General features: G+C 55.0%; 1 protein-coding gene across 1 annotated transcript in view; it reads right to left on the bottom strand.

The window, feature by feature from the left end:
- Positions 1–2603: 2603 nt before the first annotated feature.
- The window catches only part of SLC1A7 (solute carrier family 1 member 7), a 51323-nt gene continuing 39138 nt past the window's right edge, over positions 2604–14788 (bottom strand). The window contains exons 5-11 of the mRNA XM_005911389.3: positions 11804–12026; positions 8269–8368; positions 7384–7617; positions 4860–5054; positions 3916–4050; positions 3418–3520; positions 2604–2822 (exon numbers count right to left, since the gene is read on the bottom strand). Of these exons, the coding sequence (XP_005911451.2) occupies positions 2604–2822; positions 3418–3520; positions 3916–4050; positions 4860–5054; positions 7384–7617; positions 8269–8368; positions 11804–12026 (1209 nt within the window). The remainder of the gene's footprint in view (positions 2823–3417; positions 3521–3915; positions 4051–4859; positions 5055–7383; positions 7618–8268; positions 8369–11803; positions 12027–14788) is intronic.

Here is a 14788-nt window from a genome sequence, read left to right as displayed (position 1 = left end):
TCCAGGGATGCAGGGTTTAGGTGAAGGTGAGGTGGCCTGGAGGCACGTGCAGCCCCTCAACTTGCTGGGGGTCAACAGGTTGGGCCGGGACCACCACACAAAGCCTGTGAGCCCACTCTGTGCTCCCGAGGGGCTGAGCATCCAGGCAGAGGACCTTCAGGCTTTGGGCTGCTCAGAGTTCCTGGGCACTGAGTGGGCATGACTGATGGGGTCTGTCCCATAGCAGATGCTGGGATGCGAAGGGGGCTGGAGGCAGGCCTGGGAGCTGGAGCAGAACCCTCCTCAGGGCCTTGGTCCCTGCAGGCTTGCCTAGAGGTGGCAGACTGGCCCAGTGTGTCACCGTCACCAGCGGGGCCAGAGCTGGCCAGAAGAAAGCAGCCCCCAGCTCAGAGCAAAGAAGAACGTCTGCCAGGCAGAGCTGCCCCACAGAGGATCACATGTCCCGGAAGTGGTGGCCCCCCACCACTAGAGGTGTGTAAGCATGCTGCTGTTGAGCCCAGTAAAGAGCAGCTTCCTGATCCGTATGGAGCAGAGATGTGCCACAGGAAGAGTTATGATAGCTGGACATTTGATCTGTCATAGGTGATTAGGCCTTAAGGAAGGAAGGATGCTCCCAAGATGGATTCTATAGCCTCTAGCCCTATAGTGGGAGGGGGAGCCTAGGGCCCTTCCCAGACTCTTCAGACTATGACCCTGGGAGGAAGATGGAGGTAGTTCAGGAGTGGAGCCTGGGAGGCAGGTGATTGTTGTCGTTCAGCCGACTCTTGGCGACCCCATGGACTGCAACACGCCAGGCTTCCCCATCCTTCACTGTCTCCTGGAGTTTGCTCAAACTCATGTCTATTGAGTCAATGATGCCGTCCTACCATCTCATTCTCTGCCGCTCCCTTCTCCTCCTGCCTTCAGTCTTTCCCAGCATCAGGGTCTTTTCCAATGAGTCGGCTCTTCGCACCAGGTGGCCAAAGTATTTGGAGCTTCAGCTTCAGCATCAGTCCTTCCACTGAATATTCGACTTGATTACCCTCCTGATTCTCTCATCCCCTCCCCCAGCTTCATGGGCTCCATGGTGCAAAACCCTGGGGCTGTATCTTCTCCCCAAAGTGCATCCAGAGCAGGCTGTGTGGCCAGGGTCCTCTGTGTTCCCTGTGAGCCTCCTAGAGACACTGTGAGGCTGAGGAGAGCGAGGGAAGGAGAGTCTGAAAACTTCTTGGGCACATCCCCTGCTTAAAGCAAAGCATTCACAGATGGGAGCCAGGCTGGCTGAAGAAATGTATTTCTTTTGTGAGGAAGGACCTGAGAGTCCTGCCTGTAGAACCCAGGCTATGAGCAGAGTGGTCTGTCCACACCGTGGTTCCCAGACAGGCCCCTGGGCAGCCCAGCACGTGCTCTGCTTCCTGCATGTAATGGCTCAAGCAGGCCTGTCCTCGCTCTGGACACCAGGACAGGCTCATCCACACTCTGGCTGCCCAGGCAGGCCCATCCACACACTGACAGCCCAGACAGACCTGTCTACACTCCAGCTATGCAGACAAGGCTGTTTACATTCCGGCTTCCTGGACAGCCCCGTCTGTACTCGCACTGCCCAGACAAGCAAGTCTGCGCTTTGCCTGTATTAACCCAATAAAGAAATGCTGGTTTGGGTATGTCACTAAGCCCACAAGCCTTGAAAAACAAAATACCTTTATTTAGTTATCACTGAACTTGAAAACACAGAAAGGAATAGAAAATCTAACTCCTCTTCATCACATGGGCTTTGGGGTGGGGGGTGGGGAGTGCTGACCCCAGGGCCATCTGGGCAGCTTGACTGAAACATCCCAGGTGAGTCTGCATCCCCAGTCCTGGCTGGCTCACCTGTCCAATGGGAGACTAGCCCGGGGGTTTCTAGGGGCCTTGAAGCTCTGGTGAAGACATCTTCATCTCCACATCAGATGAGCTTTATGAGACAGAACCGCTAGGCTAGGAGATGGGACGGGCTGTGGCACGTGGAAGGCAGTGGGTCTCAGCTTTAGGCTGGGCCCGTCCTTGGGGAGAGCTGTTGGTCTGAGGCCACGTGTTATGGGGCTGGGTGGGGGCGGGCCTGGGCTGGGACGCAGCTGGGGCAGAACCAGGACATTGCTATGTCCTCATAAACTGAAAGCAGTGATGGCTCTGGGGCTCCTGGAGGGGGCAGAGCCTCCCTCTCAGCATCTGACCCTGCAGCCATCCCTGTCCTCTGGCAGGGAGTGGCCAGGGCTTGAAAAGCCTTGAACTAGAGTCCTAGTCCTGATATCACTTGTTCCGAGACCTGGGGCACGTGTTTTCAGCTCTCAGAGCCTCAACTTTGTGATCCAGAAAGTGGGGACTGTACCCCTGCCTGCCACCTGCACAGGCCAACCCAGTGGAAATGTCACAGTCGGGGCTCAGGCTACGCCTGCCTGTAACTCTCCAGCTGGGACCCCCACGTGCAGTCTTCCCGCTTGCCGTCAAGTGGAGCCCATTCTGGACCCTCAAGGGTGGGGAGATAGTGTGAGTCTGGCCCTTGTGCTCAGGAAAGTAGTGAATTGAGATCCTGCCCTTGGCCCCTAACCCTGGAGGCCTTCCCCAGGCCCCGCAGTTCCTCAGGCTCAGACGTTGGTCTCGAGCTCGCTGATCTCAATGGTGCAGTGGTCCAGACTGGTGGTGGCTGGTTCCTCATCCTGCTCCACCTGGACGGGGACGTGGTGGGGACAGGAGGGGCCCAGGGTCAGCTCTGCGGCCTCAGCCACGCTCTTCACACAGCCATTCTGCTGGGTTGCCACGATCTCCTGGAGGCTCACGGGCTTGGTCTCACAGGGCAGTGGTTTCTGGGGAGAGGAAACAGGTCTTGGCAGCAGCAGGAGGGACTGAGGTTAGACAGTAGGGAGGACTGGACAGGCAAAGGGCTGGGGACAGTCTGATTGGTTTTCCTACAGACATGCTGTGAGACCTTGCTAGGTCATAGGGCCTCTCTGGGCTCCAGTTTCAAGTTGTCCTGCCTCCTGGGACTGTCTTAGGAGAGGGGGCACCTGCCCCCTGGGATCCAGTGTGGGAGTGGACAGCTCCCCTGCCTGAGCCTCAGTGTCCTCCCCACGGAATGGGACAGCCGCTCCAAGTAGTTATTGAAGGAGCCCTGAGGACCGTGAAGCTCCCAGCAGACGTGTGAACACTGGCCTTGTTGTCGACAGGACAGGAGGGTGTGGCTCCCTGAGGATGCTGTGTTCACCACCGGCCATGGTGGGTGTTCAACAATCAGCTGTGAGAGGAGTCTGTCACCCGGGTGCCCGTGAGCAGATCAAGGTGTGGAGGGATTGGTGGAAGCCTGCCCCGCTGGTGGGTAGCTGATGTGCTGCCCTGCCCACCACTCCTGGCTGCACCCTTGGGCCTTTGGGCAGCCTGGCTGGAGGGAGACGGTGTGCTCACCTCGGTGCCCGTGTCCTGAGCGAAGTCTTTCCGGCAGACGTGAGCCATGATCCCAGCAGCCAGTGCGTCACCCAGCACATTAATCATGGTGCGGAAACGGTCCCTGGTGGGCCAAGGTGGGCGGTGAGCAGCAGGCCCTCTGTTGTAAGGGGAGCTGGGAGAGGGCGGTGCTCACAGGACGGGTGTCTTCCTGGTCCTCCCGGCCCAGCACCCCCTGGCGGTGCTGAAGTGGGTGATGCAGGCATGTGGCTGTGTGGTGCCTCAGGGCCTGTGTGTCAAAGGGCTTGGGCTAATGCTCTGCTCCCACCCTCCTGAAATTCTTTGTAGTATTTGAACAAGGAATCCCAGGTTTTCACTTTTGAAAACTGGGCCCCACAGATCATGCAGCTGGGCAGGTGTCAATGAGTACCCACTGTGCCAAACCATGACAGCTCCCCAGTCCACTGTGAGCGCCTGCCTCCCAGGGGACAGGAGAGGGTTGGGGGGAACCGCACTCACAGAGCCCAGTCGACAGCGATGATGAGGGTGATGTCGTCGGTGGGAAGGCCCACGGACGTGAGCACGATGACCATGGTGACGAGCCCGGCCTGGGGGATGCCAGCTGCCCCGATGCTGGCTGCGGTGGCTGTGATGCTGCAGGAGAGGGCAGGGAGCATTGTTGGGCCCTGGGCCCAAGGAGGAGGCCAGAATGCCAGAGCCTCTGGGGCCAGCATTGTGGAGCAGGCATTATTAGGAATGCCACAGCAGGGCATTCTTGGGGCAGGGGCATGCCTCTGCCCAAGGTACTGTGGTCCCAGAGGCTGTATCCCTGGCCTCAGCAGAACGTCCTAAGAAGTCTGTGGAAAGCCCTGTGTCTGGGTTGGGAAGATCCCCTGGAGGAGGGCGTGGCAACCCACTCCAGTATTCTTGCCTGGAGAATCCATGGACAGAGGAGCCTGGCGGGCCACTGTCCCTGTAGGAGTCCAGGAAATTGTCCACAGGCTCCCATCATCCACTGGCACTGGGTCCCCAGGGTCAGACTTGTACCCTCAGGCTGGCATGTGAGGCCTTCCCCTTCACCTCTGTCCTCTCTTGGCACCATCCCCCAGCTCCGGCCACACCAGCAGCCCCTCCACTGTCCTCAGTCCCGCCTCTGGCCTCTGCTTGCCCTGTGCCTGCCTGCAGTGCTTCCTGCTATGCATGTCCCCGCTGCAGGCCCTCCTCTGGGCCCTAGCTCCCCAAGTTGCTCAGAGCTCCCCACCTGCAGGGCGGCCCTGGGGAAGGAGCCTGGTGCCCTGAATCATGAGACCCCAGCACTGACTTGCTGTGTGGCCTGGAATGAGCCCCTTGCCCTCTCTGGGCCTCAGAGACCGCATGAGATATGAGACCGCTCAAGACTCCCGAAAGCCCTTCCAGAGCAACCATCCCCCATCCACACTGGGTGCAGGGCGTCAGGACCACACCTGATGGTGATGATCTGGCCGAAGTCCAGCTCATAGTTGTTGACCTGGGCAATGAAGATGGCAGCCACGGCCTCGTAGAGCGCCGTGCCGTCCATGTTGATGGTGGCGCCCACGGGCAGCACAAAGCGGGCAATGCGCCGGTCGATGTGGTTGTTCTCCAGCAGGCACTTAAAGGTGATGGGCAGTGTGGCTGAGCTGTGAATAGAAGGGCCAGTGTCTGCCCATCACCCTCCTCCAGGATGGTCAGGGCCCCCAGGTTGCCAGCTGGTCGGTAACAGAAGCGACCCCCCCAACCCCCAATGCCAGGCAGCTGGCCCATCTAGGGTGAACAGACTGAAGGAGCTTTTAAAATGGTCATGTGGCCAGACTTGCCCAGGCTCAGGGCCTTAGAGACCCCCTGTGCACACTGGTCAGGAAGGCAGTGACCGCCAGCAGAGCATCTGATAGGTGCCAGGTGCTGTGCTTTACACCTCATGGCTTCCTGCTAGGAAGGTTTGAGTTCCTTTAACAGGTAAAGAAATGAAGCCCAGAGGGGAGGAGGGGCTGACGCCATGTCACATGACTATGCAAAGTGGAGATGAAGTGGTCAACAGCAGGGCCCTGGCTGGGGGCACTGACTTAACAGGTTCCAGCTTCCCGCTAGCTTAGTGGCCTTGGCACCTCCTCAACTTGTACGTGCCATAGTTTCCTTGTCCCAGACAATCGGTGCACTATGGAGCTATTAGGATTCAACAAGAGAGCGCTTGGAATAGCGTCTACATATCGTAGGTGGCTTCCCTGGTGGTTCGGGCTTCCCTTATGGCTCAGCTGGTAAAGAATCTGCCTGCAAGGTGGGAGACCTAGATTTGAACCCTGGGTTGGGACGATCCCCCGGAGAAGGGAAAGGCTACCCACTCCAGTATTCTGGCCTGCAGAATTCCATGGACTGCATAGTCCATGGGGTCACAAAGAGTCGGACACGACTGAGCGACTTTCACTTCACTTCCCTGCTGGTTCAGACAGTAAAAAATTTGCCTGCAATGCAGGAGACCCAGGTTCAGTCCCTGGGTGGGGAAGATCCCCTTGAGGAGGGCATGGCAACCCACTCCAGTATTCTCGCCTGGAGAATTCCGTGGACAGAGGAGCCTGGCGGGCTACAGTCCATAGGATCGCAAAGAGTCAGACACGATTTAGTGACTTAGCAAGCACATATCGTAGGTACTCAACCAATGGTAGCCCTGGCTCTTGTAGCTGTGTTGTTACTGAGCTCCCAGGAGCAGAGTTGGGCCTGAAATTCAGGTTTGCATAGCCCCACAGCCCTTACTCCCCACAGGTCACTGCCTGGGAGGCCCAGGTACACTTGCCAGAGCCCCTCATGGGCCCCAGGCATGCTGGGCCCGAGGCTGCTGTTTCTGTAGGAAACGGCGAGGGCTGCTGGTACTGGTGGGGCTTAACCAGCGGCATGGGGGCCAGCAGCTGCTCGGGGCTTCATCTTTCCCTCTCGCCTCCTCCCTCTGCCCTGGATGGGGTTCCCAGACAAGGCTTCTAGGGCTTTTCCTCATTGGTTCTGCTCCTCCCGAGTCCTGCATGAGGTGCTTCTGCTGCCAAGGGTGGGTTATGTGGCTGCCGGGGAAGGAGGTCTGTGCTGGCCCTTATTTCCATTTTACAGACTGGGGGACTGAGGCCTAGGGAAGAGAAGGCAGTAAGGGATGGAGGGAAGAGCCAGACCTTTGAGGCCAGAGACATGGGCTCAGGTTTAGGTGAGTTCCTTCGTATAGAGCTTGGACACTCACTGTGGGGAGAACCACTGTTTCTTCACAGGGTTAGATGCCCAGTAAGTGACCACCTCCTTCCCTCTCCTCGCTCAATAGCAGAGTTTGCATGACTTCATCTCCCTGGGTCTTCTGTACTCAGTTGCGGTTTGGGATGCTTGAGGTCAGGTGTTGCTTCACCAAGCCCAGAATGGCCTTAGTGGGTTATCTCCATTAATCACACCACAACTCTACATGCCAGAGGCCACAGTGATCCCCAGTCTGTATATGAGGAAACTAACCCCACTACCCAGGGAGGTGGAGTGACTTGCCCGCAGTCACAGAGCTAGTGGGTAATGGAATCATGACTCAGATTCCCACTGTCTAGAGACACTGCCAACGTTGTGACAGGGCTACCTGCCAGTGCCAGTAACCAGGCAAAGTCCCTGAAGATCAGAGGGCCTGACTCCAACGGAAGCACCACGTGGCAGTGAAAGGCGGTAGAGACTGCAGACTCATCACTCTTCAGCTCTGCCTGCGCCTGACACGTGGACGCCAACCCCCACGTGGACTGAGTGAGCCCTGGGGATGCAGAGGAGGGCTAGCTGCCATTCGGGAAGGTAGGGGCTCATGCATTTCAAGAATAGGTCTTGTTACCACATCCTCTCCCAAGTTTGTGAAGTAGGTCACATCGACACTTTCCATAGTTCCATGGCTACAGACAAATGATGGCTGGACAGAAGAATAGCTTTCAGCCATGGTCTCCTCCCTGACACCTTCACCGCCCAGGCTACCTGGAGGAGGTGGCCAGTGCGATGAGCAGGGCCTGGAGGATGCCACGGATGAAGACGATGGGGTTCTTTTTGGTGATGAAGAAGTAGAGCAGGGGCAGGATGAAGAGGCCATGGACGACCAGCCCGCACACCACGGTGACTGCATAGAAGCCCAGCTTCTTTCCTACGGTCGTGGGGTTGTCCATCTCCAGGATCTTGCCAGCGATGAGAAACACGATGCCAAAGGGGAAGTACCTGGGGTGGGCAGGGCAGCTGGCTCACCACCAAGCAGGCAAAAACCCTGGGAGGCCCCGGGCACTACATCACTGCCAGGCCTGTCTGCCCTGAGCCTCCCAGGACTCTTGTGAGGATAGAATGTGACTATGTACCTGGGTACCTGGCATACGGTGTCACTAATGCCCCCTTAACCAGTCCAGCCATGCACAGCCTTCACCCTTCTGCCTTCTTCTGCAGGCCCACATTTCAGCCTAGCGATGAGACAGCCTCTATGGCTGACCTTGGCAGGCCTCTGCCTTACCCTATCTCACTGTGCAGGGTTGGACTAGAAGATTCCTAAGGTCTGAACTCTGAGCCAAGGAGTGGCAGCTGGCTGTCACTTCCAGGGTCTCCTTTCTCCAAAAGCTGAGCTAATGAGGCCCCAGGAGATGGGGAAACAGCCTGAGAGGTCAGGAGGATTAGCTCTTGGTTTGCCTCCAGTGGGCCTGTCGGGGCCAGAAGTGGCAGGCCCGGGGCTGGGACTTGGCCTGGGCAGGGCTGGGGGTATCCTCCTGTGCAGCTTTCTGCTCATTCCTATGGGACCACGGGGTCCCTCCAGCTGCCCAGGACAGGGCTGGAAGGGGGTGGAGTAGGTAGGAGTCCACCCTCGACCCCCGCGACGAGGCTCACCACACAGCCACGGCCACGATCTTCATGACAGACTCGTTGAGGCACTGGCAGAAGCTGACCAGCGGGGCCCCGCTGTCACCCATGCGGCCCAGCATGATGCCTGCGGAGGGCGGAGACACGGCAGATGACACCTGGCAGAGGGAGGCAGACCTGCCTGACACCTGCATGAGCCAGCACGTGCTGGGGCTAGGCACTGACAGACCACGGGCACATACAGATCTCAGCGCCTGGCCGACAGCCCAGCAGCCTCTGCCACCCGGCGCTTCCCCCCTGCTTCCCCTCCCTTCCTGGCCTCCCCGCTGGAGAGGGCTGTGACCTCCCCACGGGGCTCCATCTCTTCCTCCTCTCTACCCAGCTGCACGTGCCACCTTCTAAAGGTAAAAATGCTCCCTGCCAACACCCCCAACTGACTTTCCTGCACACAGAGACCGTAACCAACAACCCACCCCTCTCACCCTGGCTCAGGCCCCACTTGGCCTGGCCATGCCTCTAACTCCCGCCTCTGTCTGGCCCCCGCTTTCCCTTCCTCACTCTGTTCCTGCATCCTGCCTTCTTCACATTTTTAGACTACCTCAAGCTCTTGGCTGTGGTGGGGCCTTTGTCCACTCAGTTCCTGATGCCTGAAGCCCTGGTCTGGAGGCCTGCACCTCCCCAACTCCCCCTTGGCAGACTCCCCATTTATTCTCTAACACATCTCTTTCTGATCCCCTCATATCACTTATTATAACAGTCATCCACTGTGTTGTTCTGTCTCCTCCAATAGAAAGTTAACCCATGAGGGCAACTTATCATTGAATGAATGAACAAGGGAATGAATGACAAAGCCTTTTCCAAAGCCCCTGTCACCCTCCCCTTGGGGTTCTGAGCTCATGCAGGTAACCACAGTTAGGTCACTCCTGGAACAGTGACAAGCACCTGCTCTCCCACTGGTGACACAAAAATGGAGAGCATAATACACTCTGTGTCTGCCTTCATGGAGCTGACTGTCGCCGTGTCCAAGAGGTTCATCCACTGACTCAGCCGGTGAGGGGCGGGATCTGGATCCTGGCCTCTGGAACCCCAGGGAAGAGCTCTTTCCCTGCCCAGGATGCTCCGAACCCATGCGGAACAGGGAGCAGCTACCACGGGGGAGGGGAGTGGAGGGGCCCTACCGGGGTGGGCAGGAGAGGCCAGAGAGGCAGGCGACACTGGGCCCAAGTCTGTCCATCTGGCCTGTGGAAGCCTGGCTGAACTCAGAGCCAGGCTCCCCGCTGACTGTCCCTCCCCAGCTATTCCTGTTCCTCATCAAGCTCCCTGTTCCACCCCCAGGCTCTGGCTGGCTTAGAGCAACTGTACATGCGGAGGGTGGCAGTGGGCTTCCTCCCACAAGCAAGACCAAGGCCACCTTAGCATCAGCCACATCCCAACACCAGGGAGAAGACGGGGAAGGAGGCTCAGTGAGGGGAGCAGCTGCATGGTATGCTCACGCACACTCAGGCGGGGGCACACAGAGACATCGACAAGGCAAGAGGACACACGAAAAATAGTCACTGACACGTGGACAGTGACGTGCTCAGTAAACAGTGAAACGAGTTGAAGGCTCTCAAACTTTTCTTTAGTTCTGCTAATAGATGTCCTTTTAGTATGCTCCCAGCCCTAAGAGAGTGGTGATGGCTGGGGAAAAGGAAGAAAGTCCAGGGCGGGGGACAGATTATCAGAGGTGCTGAGGATGCTTCCAAACACTGTCCTCTCATACACCAGGGTCTCTGAGGTCCTGGCCCCTCTGTGTGCCCACCTGGCCTTTTGACCAGGATGAAAAGAGCTCCATTCCCCATTGTCATTCATCTGCCCATCCACCCATCTTTCCCAGTCTACCGAGCACCTGCTCTAACCAGTCACGTGGTGGCTGTGGGGCTACACGGAGACCAAGACCTGTCTCTGCCTGCATGGGATGTACACAGCTGCCACGCAGGCATTGAACAGCCACACTAACAAGTAGGCAGTTGTATTGGGTCAAATGTTTAAGGAATAACACAGGGCATCTGACTGGGGTTAGACTTTTCCCCAGGATGGGATACTAATATTAAGCCCCCTCAAGGATGAGAAAAGTGTAGCGGAGAGCGAGGGGCAGGAGCAGCCTGGCTGAGGGAGGTGCCTTCCAGGGACCGACAGGCAGAGCGGCTGGGGAAGTGAGCCGGCCGAGAGAGGCACCCCTCTCCGAGCCAGTGGAGGCTTTACATGGGGACTCAATGACCCTGTGAGGAGGACACACAAGGACAGGGGACTCTTGGGGCAGTTTTTCCAGAAACCAGGTGAGAGATGACAATGACCTTGGCTGGGGCAGTGGGCAGAAGGAAATGCGGAGGCTGGAGAGATTTCAGAGGCAGACCTGATGGGATTTGGGTGTGAGTTGAAGCAGAAGGCAAAGTAGAAAGTAACCCCCAAGTTCCTTGCCTAAGAAACCAAGAAGATGGGAGAATTAACTTGGGAAGAAAACCCTGTGTAGGAGTTGGAAGCTGGAGAGCGCTCCACTAGGCCCAGGGCTGGGGCTGGGGGAAGGGGCTGATAGGATTTTACAGTGAGGCTCCTGGTGACCCCTGGCATGACCTAGAAGGACGAGGTGGGACTGACAAGCTAGACAGTTGTGGAGTGGTTAGGAATTCCTAGACTCCAAAAAAGAAAAGGACTTCACTGGTAGCTCAGTTGGTAAAGAATCTGCCTGCAATGCAGGAGATGTGGGTTCGATCTTTGGTTGGAAATATCCCCTGAAGAAGGAAATGCAGCCCACTCCAGCAATCTCACCTGGGAAACTCCATGGACAAAGAAGCCTGGTGGGCTACAGTCCACGGGGTGGCAAGAGTTGGACACGACTTAGTGACAAACCACTGCTACCAAAGAAGGAAGAAGGCTGTGTGCATATGTCGGTGGGGGTGGTCAAGGGGGGGACGCTGCCGGCAGAGGCATATCCAGAGGTTTTGTAAGATCTGAAGTTTGCACAGTTTGGTGCCTTCTTCAAGAAAAAGAACACAAAATTTAAAAAAGGAAAAAGGATACAGGCCTTAGAAGGGACCTGTGCAAGTTAAACTTCACCAGCTTCATGATAAGTAGCCTGTGGTGGGCCTTGGGGACCCAGCAAAGGAAAAGGTATGGTCACGGGCCCCCAGAAATGGACAGACAGGTCTGCAGAGAGAGGTGGCCACTGAGAAAGCCCTGTGGTTGAGGGTGGAAGGAAGAATGAGGGCTTTAAACAAACAGCTGCTGGCAAAGTCAGAGGCATGGCCTTCTCAGAGAGAGGACCATCATCCCTGGAGGCAAATAGCACCCAGGGATGGGGAATTCCCAGTGAGGAACAGCAGCTCCAACTCAGGGAGGGCTAGGGACATCCCCTTGTCCCTGGGTAATGGAATAGGGACTTGAGTCACTCCCTCGGAAAAGGAAAGGAAGGAACCTCCTGGAGATGGGGAGACTCCAGGCTATTCAGGTTACTGGACAGGGGATGCAGGGAGGGGTAAACGCAAGGAGGGCCAGGCTTCCTGGGGTGGTGGGCAGCACATACCCATGGTGGCAGAGAAGATGACGATGCCCAGCACGTTCATGCCATCGCTGGTACCAGGCTCTGACTTGTAAACGACTTCTGGAGGGGGTGTCAGGTCCAGGGCGAAGTTCTGCACACCAGAGTCATTCTCCCCCTGGACCCCATAGATGAGGATCCGCCGAGAAGGGGCCTCCTCTGATGCCACTGAGGGGGACTTGACAACGGGGGTGGTCTTGGTGCGATACTGGTGGGCGACACCCCAACCAGGAATGAGTCAGGAGTAAGCGTAATATCAACAACAATAATAATAACACCTTGGAAGCACATCTGTATCCACTCATGAACTATGTGATTGACAGTAACCCTGTGACATAGGCAGGACAGGGATTATTAATATTTTACCAAAAAGCAAAACTGAGATTTGTTCATTCATCCACACACTACCCAGGCACACCTCCCTCCATCCCTCCTCCCCTCTTCCTTCTGTGCATCATCACACCTACCTGTGATAAGTCACTTCAGTCATGTCCGACTCTGTGAGACCCTGTGAACTGTAGCCCACCAGGCTCCTCTGACCATGGAATTCTCCAGGCAAGAATACTGGAGTGGGTTGCCATTCCCTTCTCCAGGGGATCTCCCCAACCCAGGGATCAAATCCGCGTCTCTTATATCTCTTGCACTGACATTCTTTACCACTAGCGCCACCTGGCTGGGACCCTCTCTAACCATCCATCCATCTCTTACACAGATAATCTGCCTGGATAATCCTCCATTCACCTGTTTGTCCTCCTTCAGCCACCCACTATCCATCTGCCTAACAGCCAGCCAGCCCTGCCTCGCACTGAAGGAAACTTGCACCTTCTGTTAGGAAAGCTTAGTTTGCCCCGAGCTTTCTTGAGATGAGACGCCAGCTGGGGAGAGCTACGTCCGCTACCCCTCTTCCTCAGCCCCCAGGACATGGCCAAGTCTTTTCTTCTCATTCCTCAGGTACTATGAGCCCAAACAAGGGCTGCTATCTTCCTACCAGGTATCAATAAAGCAAAGTTTCTGGGGGTGGGTGGAGAAAAGGAACCACTCAGGAAATATACCTAAAATTTCAATGCTTCAGTTCCCTCATCTGTGAAGTGGGGTCTTCATAGTTACTCACCTCATTAGGTTAAATGAGATGATGTATGTAAAGTGCTGACAGTAGTGCCTGGCACATGGTGAGCCTTCTGTAACCATTACTGCTATTACCACTACCACCACCATCACCATCATAACCACCGTCATCATCCCAGTGTTGAACACTCTGTGCCAGGTGCTGATTCTTGAAGGATGGGTAGGAGTTTGCCAAAAGATAGAGGCATTTCAGATGGGGTACAAAGTAGAGCAATGTTCTCTTTCTCTCTCACATCTTCAGTAATTGCTCATCACTGTTGGGATAATATCTAAACTCCCTAGCCTAGCATTCAGGGCCCTTCTCTACTTGGCTCATTTCATAGAAGAAAACACAAGAGGTGAGGGAAGATACAGTGATTAGCTCAGGCTTTCACAGCTCCTTATTTTGGGGCCTCTCCTCCATCTCTCAACCACCTCTTGTGCGTTTTCAGGCTCAATACGGGGCCCACCACAGGGAAGCTCAGGAAATGCTTGTTGGACTGAGTCAACCAACAGACTGACATTTTAGAAGGGAAATTATTAGAAGTGCAAATAAGTATTGGTGTACAGCATTGTTGGAAACTGACCTGACTATTCATAAGCTCCAATTCTTTAGCCACTTGATGTGAAGAGCCAACTCACTGGAAAAGACCCTGATACTGGGACAGACTGAAGGCAGAAGAAGGAGGCAGCAGAGGATAAGATGGTTAGATAGCATCACTAACTCAGTGACATGAATTTGAGTGAACTCTGGGAGACAGTGGAGGACAGAGGAGCCTGGTGTGTTACAGTCCATGGGGTACAGAGTCAGACATCACTTAGTGACTGAATAACAACAAGGCTGTTTTGGTAAACAACCAAAAGGAGAAATAGGCAAATAAATTACAGCCTCGGCTTACATCAGGCTATGACATCATCACTAAGTGTTGTATTTTTTGCTGTTGTTTAGTTGCTCAGTCGTGTCCCACTCTTTGTGACCCCAAGGACAGCAGCACACCAGCCTTCCCTGTCCTTCACCACCTCCTGGAGTTTGCGCAAACTCATTTCCATTGAGTCAGTGATGCCATCCAACCATCTTATCTTCTGTCACCTGCTTCTCCTCCTGCCTTCAATCTTTCCCAGCATCAGGGTCTTTTCCAATGAGGCGGCTCTTTGCATCAGGTGGCCAAAGCATTGAACTTCAGCTTCAGCATCAGTCCTTCCAGTGAATATTCAGGATTGATTTCCTTTAGGATTGACTGCTTTGATCTCCTTGCAGTTCAAGGGATTCTCAAAAGTCTTCTCCAACATCATAGCTTGAAAGCGTCAATTCTTTGGTACTCAGCCTTCTTTACGGTCCGACTCTCACATCCGTACATGACTTGTATTTTTAAGAAACATTAATAACCATGTAAAGTGCTCATGAAATAATGGGAGTGGGGGAAGAAAGCAAGATGCACGCTGTGTGTGTACTATGATCCTAATTTTATTTTTTAAAACATTTCAACAGAGAAAAAAAGACTAGAAGCATACCATCTACTATCACTATTGTTAGGTCCTGGAACTACAAGTATTTTTATCCTCTGCTTTGGGCTTCCCTGGTAGCTCAGCTGGTAAAGAATCTGCCTGCAACGCAGGAGACCTGGGTTCAATACCTGGGTTGTGAAGACCCCCTGGAAAAGGAAACAGCTACCCACTCCAGTATTCTGGCCTAGAGAATTCCTTGAACAGAGGAATCTGGCAGGCTACAGTCCATGGGGGTCACAAAGAGTTGGACACAACTGAGTGAATTTCACTTATTTATTTTAGTATTTCCCTAATATTTTACAGTGAGTGTTATTACTGTTTTTATTACAGGAAAGGGTTATTTTAAAAAGAAAGAGAAAA

This window comes from Bos mutus, chromosome 3, assembly GCF_027580195.1.
Source record: "Bos mutus isolate GX-2022 chromosome 3, NWIPB_WYAK_1.1, whole genome shotgun sequence".
NCBI classification, from domain to species: Eukaryota; Metazoa; Chordata; class Mammalia; order Artiodactyla; family Bovidae; genus Bos; species Bos mutus.
This window is presented reverse-complemented; position numbering and strand designations above follow the sequence as displayed.